Source organism: Magallana gigas, chromosome 5, assembly GCF_963853765.1.
Source record: "Magallana gigas chromosome 5, xbMagGiga1.1, whole genome shotgun sequence".
In the NCBI taxonomy this organism is placed as follows: Eukaryota; Metazoa; Mollusca; class Bivalvia; order Ostreida; family Ostreidae; genus Magallana; species Magallana gigas.
Window position 1 is genome coordinate 29,066,932 of NC_088857.1, and position 9,839 is coordinate 29,076,770.

Below are 9,839 nucleotides of genomic sequence, written 5' to 3' on the forward strand. Positions count from 1 at the left end.
AAGAAACAATGATCAAGTTTTAGTGAATTTAATTTTCCAATCAATTTCAACGGTAACAAAATATTTTATCATTTCATGCTGTTATGCTAAGCCATTTTCTGCAAAGCAGGTGTCTGCTACTTCCGGTATACACTAATTTATGAACTTCATGAAGAGAGAGCAGTTTAGAGGTTTGTTTACAAACAATCACAATGAAATAGAATTTTGTATTATATGAGAAACACCAGAAGATTGCTTATAACACACAATGATTAAAACATCGTTGTCAATTTAGTATTCTGGCTCGCACGATTAATCTTGTCGGTGCACATCTCTATGATAATCCACAGGAGCTTGCATGTGTAGAAAAAAGGCATACAGTTATTAAAAAAAGTAGGTACCTTGGATGAAAAGTGTTTTTTTTTTCTCCGAGGTACCTCTTGTTTTAACTATGTTTTTTTTTCTTACTACACAAGCGCCTGTGTGCTATCATACAGTCCAAGAGCCCATATATGACTGCATGTATACATCCATTGTTCTCAGAGATTTTCATTTCTCTGTGTATCTAAATATTAATGTAGGTCCACAGGCGTATGAGCCATATTAATAGACATTCTGATTCATAGCACTGTATTTGGTTACAGAACTGTTGTACTGAAAGTCTTTTTCTGGAATTGATTGAGACATACATGCATGTGCATCTATACTCTGTCCCGAGTTTTTGCTTCCACCACTTTTTGCTTGATATTTCAATAATAGTAAATACCTTTGTGCTCAGACTAGGTTCATCCACTAATATAAAAAATGTCCAGATTATCTGTTTTGAAACGCTTCAGGTTTCAATACACATCCCGAAATTGAAAGTCTACGGAGATTTTGCATTGCAACAGCCATTAATAAGCCCGGATGATAACGTTAAAATATTAAGCGATGTATTCCGAGTGTATTCCGAATGGAGAAAAGATGTAAACATTCCCCATTATAAATCTATGTAAGGAATCTGTTTTCGTTTCTGTGAATTTTTCTGAGTGGAAAGGGGTAATTGTTCAATGAAGATATTTTGGATATATTCCCTTTTAACGATTTCAACTGTATTTCTTTCACAGGTATGTGTAATTTTATTAAAAATCATCAAAAAGCAATGGAAGCAATAACTTGGGACAGACTATATGTATCATAATTATATGCAAAAAAACTTTTTCTCGCTTTGATCGAGACATACATGTGCATCTATGTATCATAATTATATGCAGAAAAAACTTTTTCAGGATTTGATCGAGACATACATGTGCATCTATGTATCATAACTATATACATGTAACACATACTATATATCCATTCTGCCTGTGCTACCCACTTTTTGGTGCCTTTTTATTTTGAATGAATTTCTCACAAAATTGTTTTCAAATACTGAAGTACATATAATGTGTTAGTTCACAATGAAAATGTATATTTCATTATTTCAATCTTACATTTCAATTTTATAGGGATAAACTGCATATGTCATGCAAATTCTGAGAAGCTGAGTTTATTATAATAATTGAATATTTACTCCGTGGTGTGGTCTCAAAATGGAGTTTGCCGAGTTCATCACCACTCCTATGGTAGACAATGTTACCCTCTACAGACCATTCAAAGTGCCTGACAATGGGACCCTCTGCATCACAGGCCACCACATGATATTTTCCACCAGACAAAAGGAAAACCATGAGGAATTATGGGTATGAATATTTATTGATACCTGATAGGGTGATGCTCCGTTTGAAATGTTACCTACTCAACACATTACCACAACACATTAATATTGTATTTTGTCCGAGCAAGTCATATAAACTCAAATGAACAGCAAGAACAAGTGTGTATTTACAGAATAAGAAGTCATTCTTTGAATAATATCTATATGAGTGAGGTGATCATTTTGGTTGGGGCGTGATGAAATCTAATAATTTGCTTTATGATAGACTTGATCATGCCCCGACTGTAATTGTCACCTCATGATATTCATTGAATGATTCATTATTATATTAATATTTGATATGTGATTTTCTGCAACCTTACCATTAAAGTATTGACATTTTACATTATTTTTACTCAGTTTAAAGAAGAAAAAAAATTGCAAGTGATTTACATATATCTGTTTATTTCCAAACATTATTATTTGCATGATGTCAACTTAACCCAGACCATTTTGCCAATGGTTTCTGTATTAACACAATCATCTCTGATAGTTGTTATGATTTTCTTCTACAGCTTTTGCATAGTGCTGTGGATGCAGTGGAGAGAAAACTGATCCAATCCAATGGTAAATTCTCCATCATCCTCAAATGTAAAGACTTCAAGCTGTTATCACTGGAATTTGAAACTGTGGAGGCTATGAACAGTGTAGCCTCTTCCATTGAACAACTCTCAAATATTGGTAAGTGTCATTTTGAATTACACATTTTGACCTAAGATTTACTGTGAATTTATTTTTTATTCTGTGTCTCAAAATTTTAAACTACACTGTAAGTCTTACAATTTATGTAAAAAAAATTTTTGGAAACACTATTGTGATCACGAGCTACACATGTATATGTATTAAATCAGAAGGAGAAAAAAATATACTGTTCGAATAAAATGAAATTAATGAGGCCTACTGGCCAGCCTATTATACTTTAATGACAATGCTAATACAAAAAAAAATACTTGATTTCAACTTAAATTTTGAAGAAGTTCTTGAATAAAAATTTTAAAATATTCTTTGTTGCTTAGTTTTGCAGATTTTATGTATAAAAAAATCTTGCATGGACTTAACATTATGTTTGCAACAGGACAATTAAATAAAATACAGTGGAATCAACTTAATATGATAGTTATTTTATTAGCAAAAGAATTTTTACCATATGAAATTATTATTTTTTAGATGATGTGACCTTGAAATATCCCTTTTTCTATCGAGCCATGTTTGAACCTTTAGAAGATGGGTGGCAAGCATTCCAACCAGAAAATGACTACCCAAGATTTAAAGAATGTGCAGATGAATGGAGAGTGACAAATATCAACAGAGAATACAAAGTACTAACTCTTATTGATAAGTATCATATAAAATGATGAACATTCCATAAATAAATAAGTCTTTTGAAAGTGGGATAAAAGTTGTTTACAAGTTCATGTAATGACTGTATAAGTTAGATTTTTGTTATTTGTTGTTTTTAATTGAATTTCATCACATTTGTATTTAACAATTGCCTGCATTGTTTATTGAATGTACATGTACTTACAGTTTTGTGTTAAAAAAACATGCATATAAGTTTTATATGCTGGTATCTTCATCAAATCAATTTAATTTAATCAGATTAGGCTTCTAAAGGGCTTTTTAACATCTATTATAGCATACCTGTTAACCTTAAAAGCTGCTATGTGGGAGAATCTCCCCCTTACCGACTTGGCTAAGGGGGAGATTTTGCGTAAAAGACGTTTTTTCACGTGAAATGCAAATATATATTAAAAATACTGTTAGATACCTTATTTTACAATTGTAATTAATGCATTTGCAATCATTTTGAATTTTATTATTTCTTATAATATAGAGGGTTACATATACAAATGCATACATATGACATGAATTTATTTTAATTTAGCTAGAGATTAATGACAACCTGGAACACCAACTAATTTCCAACAAAATGATTGTATAAGACATGAAGAATGCAACCTAATTTTACAGTTACATACATAATGTAGGAATATTTTTTTAAATGTCAGATATTCCTATAGTAGTTCTGTCATTCATACTGCACACCTATTTTCCATTATAGATCTGTCCTTCTTACCCTCATTCCCTCATTGTTCCAAAGTCTGTGGATGATGAGACCATCATGAAGGCCTCACAGTTCCGTCAACATGGCCGCTTCCCTGTTCTGAGCTACTACCACAGACAGACAAAGGTAAAAGAGTCATTCTACAAATCAAAGTATAACAGCAGGTACCACTGTTAAACATCACTCCTTGTAATATCGCAAATACCATCATGGATAAGTTGGAGTGATTTGAGACTCCCCATCACTGTTCTATTAGATTTTATATATAACCTGAGCATTGCAATTGTTCAAATATCTGGGAAGTTTTTCCTTGATCATTTTGTGGTTGAGATAACTGTAAACAAAATTTGAGTTGACTTTCACATTGGATTGTAGGCTGTAATGATGAGGTGCAGTCAGCCTTTGACCGGACCAAACAACAAGCGATGCAAAGAGGATGAAAAACTTCTAAATGCTGTACTGGGCATTGGAAGGAAAGGTTACATCATTGACACAAGGTCTTTGGCTGCTGCCAAGTCCTCTCAGGCTAAAGGTACGGTAAAATAAGTCTGTTTGACTTTCAGGATTGGTGGGTGGAAGGTCTCAGTAGGATTTGGAAGTTTTGCTTCCAATTGCAAAAGTGTCAATTGTTGAGTTGCAAGTGATATAAATCGATTACTGTATCAATGAGGAGAGAACAAACAGAAATTAAGAACAAAATTGGAATTTATAGGTTCATCTTTTTACAAGCTCCTGTTTGTTGAAATTACTAGTTGGAGACAAATGTCTAAACTGAACCTGAAATTTATTTAGTTAACAATGATTGATAAACAAGTTCTACAACTTAAATTAATACCTTTTGTGGGACGGATTTTAGAGGGAGGGGGTGAAATGTCATTCAAGTGAAAAGTTGCCTTTTAGGTGTATTATGGTCAAATTAAATCTCCTGTTGCTCAGAGGGTTTGAATAGTTGCATACTCACTTGGACCCTCTGTTTCTTTTTAGTGTATTTCATGTACTAAAGATTTTAATAACAGACCATACCTAGATATCACACTGTAAAATGAATCTAACCTTCCTTAAACTTTGTTTGAATTTGATTTAAACTATTGGCCAATGTTGAGTAATTTTTGATGTAATGTCAGTATAAGTAACCATAATGTAGGACATCTGTCCATCTTTACATGAGTCCCTCTTCTGATATGGTTTTATAGGTGGAGGTTATGAACCAGATGCCCACTACTCACACTGGAGAAGAATCCACCAAAGCATTGAGAAAAGACAGACATTTCACGAGTCCTTGATCAAAATGCTAGAAGGTTAGTGTCAAATTCCAGAACTTTCATGTATTGAGTTTTCTATTTTCTTTAATTATTGCTTTTTTCATTATTTTTTCCTATTTATCTTTCCTTGCATTTTGCATAGAAATTTTTTGAATTTTATAGCATATCAGATACTTGTTTATTATAGTCTAAGAGATGAAAAGTAGTGTTGTTTCACATACATACACATGAATGTGTATGAACATTTAAGGATTCTCTCAATATAATCTCTTTAATCTTGCAAAAAGTTGCATGTACACAAACTATGTTTACATTTCACAGCATGTACTGATGATGGCTGCAGTATGGACAAGTGGCTGTCAAAGTTAGAATCCAGCAACTGGCTCACACATGTCAAGGACATTTTGACTTGTGCTTGTACTGTGGCACAGTGTATTGACTCAGAGGGTAAGTCAGCGAAAATTTTGTCAAAGCTAAGATCAAATCTCCTCACAATTTATTATGTTTATTTAGATAATGCACCTACATTTGTAGTTAATTTTAAAAAAGCTTGATTTTTAGTACATGTGTATGTATCTCACTTTTAATTTGTATTAAATGTACCATAATTGAACTTGTTAGGGCTGTTGGATATTCTATCCTGAGAGCGAGATATTCTTTGACTTAACTGCTCATTGCTAATTACATGTAGCAGACTGAGGCCTGTATTAGAGAATATGATTTAAATTTTATCTAATGATACTTTGTAGGAGCCAATGTTCTTGTTCATGGATCAGAAGGATTTGACAGCACACTGCAGATTACCTCCCTTGTACAGATTGTTCTTGATCACGACTGTAGAACCATCAATGGGTGAGAATTAAAATATTTACAAGTTGACTTGTCTCACATTGCATTTTACCATTTTCAAATTTATTCTTTTGGTGTAATTTCTATTTTTTCAAATTAATTTAAGGTATAAGAATCTTATATTATTCTCCCTCCATTTAACTCCATGGAGAGCTATACAGAGAGAAAGAGGGAGGAGATAGAAGGCTATTTAACTCTGAGAGACTTATGAAATATGTACTGTACTTGTACTGTTATTGTGCCTGTAGATTTGAGGCCCTGGTTGAGAGAGAGTGGTTACAGGCTGGTCACCCTTTCAACGACCGCTGTGCCAAGTCTGCCTTTGCTGTATCCAAGAACAGACAGGAAGCTCCGGTATTCCTACTCTTCCTGGACTGTGTGTGGCAGGTCAACAAACTTCTTAGTTTTGTATTAAAAGGGTCGAAATCAATCTCTCAAGTGCACTGGTTACAGTGTTGAAAATAAGTGTCAACAGCTCCTTGCACTGATTGAACTGGGCTGAAGGTGATGGCCTTTAGTCCCATGGATGCACAACAGACAAAATCATGAGTGTGATTCTTTATTTAAAAAAGTAAAACACATCTCTGGAGATTTTGATAAAGGCATAGAATTTGATACTTCGTTTTCAAACTTATAAAATTTGTTCATGGACTTTTTATTTTTATGTACCGGTAATATGTTTAATAATGATTTGTTTATTTATTCTTTTTAAAAGATTTGGCAACAGTTTCCATGTTCCTTTGAATTCAATGAGGACTTTTTGATTACTTTATTTACCCATGCATATTTCTCAGACTTTGGTAAGTGTTTACGGGTAAAATACACATATATATGTGTAAATTACTGTTTGAAGAATGAACTCTGTAGTCCTTTTAATGTATGGCTAGCATAGTTTTATTATACAATACATGATATCTACCCCGATGAGAATTAATTAAAAAAATTTATTTACATATTTTGAAGTTACCTTTCTTTTACTTCAAAATAAAAGTACTAGCAGTTGTGGAGTTATGTTTTTTTACTGAATTAATTTTTTTGTTTTTTTAAATATTTATTTAATGACCTTTGCCATACACAAGATGCACATTTTTGTTTTAGGAACATTTCTTTGTAACAATGAAAAAGAGAGGAAGAGATACAAATTATCAGAAAGAACTGTATCTCTGTGGTAGGTATACATATACTTACAATATTTACAAACGTTTATATAAAAATACATTCAAAGTACATTTCCTAATCTTTTCAGTCGATGTAATATAAAATTTATTTGAAAATTATTAAAAAAAGAAAATAACTCTAATCAGTGATAACATATATGCAACATCTTACATGTGTCTGAATTGAATTGAATTGGTTTAAGTATTGATTTCATTATTCTCCAGGACTTATTTGACAAGACCAGAAATTTTAGAGCAGTTCCTAAATCCAATGTATGATCCTAATCCTCTTGTCATCTGGCCATCAGTTGCACCACAAAGCTTGGTGAGAGAGAGAGAGAGAGAGAGAGAGAGAGAGAGAGAGAGAGAGAGAGAGAGAGAGATTCTCCCAAGAAATGTAGCTGTTTTGGTTGCTTTCAGAGAAATTCTTAAAATTACATGTATAGTTATATCCTGTTTTTATATGTTAACAGAATATTTTTAGACAGTGACAAGTTTTCTGTAAATGGCAATCTAATATTTATATTTTTAATATACTCTATTTAGATTACCAGTGTTGTTATTTTTGAATGAAAATTTTCTCATATACATCAAAGTCAGCTGTTTTACTTGCATTCAAGGAAATACTTCAAATTATAGTTATATCCTGCTTATAAGTGTTTACAGAATATTTTTGGGTACTGAAAGTGACATTTAATCTATTCTATTTTGATAACCAGTATAGTTATTTTTTTATTCAAAATTGTCTCATCTAAAATCAATTATAGTATTCAGCTGGACTTAATTGTAGACTAATTGGGAGTATAATTATTGAAATGAGGAAACAGCTTCTAGTCACATACCAGCTCAAGAATTAAAGGAAGTGAAATTAATTTGTTGCAGGGCCTGTGGTCACGTTTGTATCAAAGGTCATATGTCAAGGACAACAAACAGAAGGAAGCATGGAATGAAATCAACAAGATTCAAACTCATGACAAGGAACTAAGGTCAAGGGTTGCTAAACTTAGAAGGTAAAATTTTAATGCGCTTTATTTTATAGATTTTTATTTTGACAAATCAGGCCTCATGATCATGACATTGTCTTCGACTTATGTCAGAATTTTGTGCGCAATATGTGCGGTAATTTTTATCATAACATGCAAGTAAAATTCTAAATTTGTAGCAACCAACAAATTTCCAGTGAAAATTTATGATTGATAGTTATATTGTAAATGATCGAAATTTTGACTTGTCTAATGTCTATGATCTTTAATGATGGCTCTGGGGTCCTATTTTTTTTATATCTATATGCAAATTTATACATGAAACAAACATGTATGTACATGCGCATGCTGATAGAGGGAAATGTTGACTGACATGGATATTGTATGATAAAATTTAATGCGAGTGAATCAATGTTTTCAATTTATACAATATAATTTACACTTCCACCTATATTTTAATGAAGAAGTATATTGAAAATTTTTGGTAATTTATGACATTGCAGGCTATTAGCCTCACTGGAGAAGGAAGCTGTGGCTTCGGGGGTCTTCATGCCCACAGATCTAGACGGAGACTGCACAGTGGAAGAGGCCTAGTGATAGATAGAAAAACAAGTGCAATAAAACTTACTGTGTCAATTAGGGTGATGTGCAATAAAAGATATTAGCAAAACAATCTGCTTATTGGATGAATGATGATTGTTAGCCATAAAATGGTTATAATCCCAATCAGTGGAAAGAAATTACCCCATCTACATGTAGTATGGAAGAAGTTGTTAGTACATTGTAATGAGTTGGCCAAAACTTTTTTTTTTTATCGGGAATTTAATGGAGCAAAGTACATTCCATGTATAAATTTTCAGATATGAAAAGTTTATAATGATATTATAGATTTACTTGACAATGTTTCTTGACAATTTCAAGTGTCAGTTGATTTTTGTGTAAATCTTCCATAGACATTTATGATAAGATTACATGGCTCATTTTTTTTCAACGGAAACATTTTAGAAATTTACGGTTACCTTTTAAAGAACAGGTTTTCAAGTGGTTATAAATTTGTTGTAATTATTTTGAAGATAAGCAAAAGGAAATGATTTATTTTGTTCCTGTATTTAATTAGTACATGTACTAATTATTAGTACTACAGCTATTTATATGTGCATGTATTTGTACATGTATGTATCACATGAAACCACTGTGATATACCGGTACATGTACTGTTATATAAAGTTAACTTAATTCAACTATATTGAAGCTGACAAAAAATTTCTCTGGCATTTGCTTTTCATCATATTCACATATTTTACACTTTTTTGCTTACAATAATAAAATGTCTCTCTAGTAACAAAATTGCTTAAGATATATGTACATGTATAGTCTATGCTTAAGGTCCTGTGTTGATTTTCTGTTGAGATGAATATAGTAAAAACACTTGTTCTTATTTGTTATTATAATATGTATTAGTGAATAAATGTAAATATACATACATGTACTATTTTTCAGTTTATTTGATTTATAAATGAATCTTGGACCAGTACTAATGACAACCAGAATTGCATGTTTAATCAGAAAGACATTGAATTCATAATGTATGCTTGTGAAAGAACTTTATTTTGTTAAAATTTAAATTTTAAGAAGTGATTGAAAATATTAAATGAATTGCGTATCGGAACAAAATTCAGAAAAAAGTTCGTTGTGAGAGTATACGTAATGTACATGCGTTACTGAAATATTGTTTGTTTTACTTAAGAAATAAGGATTCATTCTTTGACTTTTGATTGGATGATCTTTACAGCCGGGGCACGTGATCAA

At 31.9% G+C, this 9,839-nt stretch overlaps 1 protein-coding gene across 1 annotated transcript; it reads left to right on the plus strand.

The window, feature by feature from the left end:
• Positions 1–60: 60 nt before the first annotated feature.
• Positions 61–9,519, plus strand: LOC136275300 (myotubularin-related protein 9-like). Its single transcript, XM_066084011.1, has 15 exons — positions 61–170; positions 1,467–1,700; positions 2,230–2,395; positions 2,882–3,033; positions 3,777–3,905; positions 4,155–4,311; positions 4,973–5,077; positions 5,363–5,488; positions 5,791–5,893; positions 6,139–6,277; positions 6,606–6,690; positions 6,989–7,058; positions 7,273–7,372; positions 7,930–8,057; positions 8,534–9,519. Exons 2-15 carry the CDS (start codon positions 1,551–1,553, stop codon positions 8,622–8,624), a joined length of 1,701 nt encoding a protein of 566 aa, XP_065940083.1. The 5' UTR covers positions 61–170; positions 1,467–1,550; the 3' UTR covers positions 8,625–9,519.
• Positions 9,520–9,839: the final 320 nt, after the last annotated feature.

Bases quoted from the DNA above. Each gene is read 5' to 3' on its own strand.
- LOC136275300 (XM_066084011.1), top strand. From the start codon at position 1,551: ATGGAGTTTGCCGAGTTCATCACCACTCCTATGGTAGACAATGTTACC. The intron at 4,312-4,972 runs GTACGGTAAAAT...ATGGTTTTATAG, and splicing joins CAAGTCCTCTCAGGCTAAAG to GTGGAGGTTATGAACCAGAT. The intron at 6,691-6,988 runs GTAAGTGTTTAC...TTTTTGTTTTAG, and splicing joins TGCATATTTCTCAGACTTTG to GAACATTTCTTTGTAACAAT.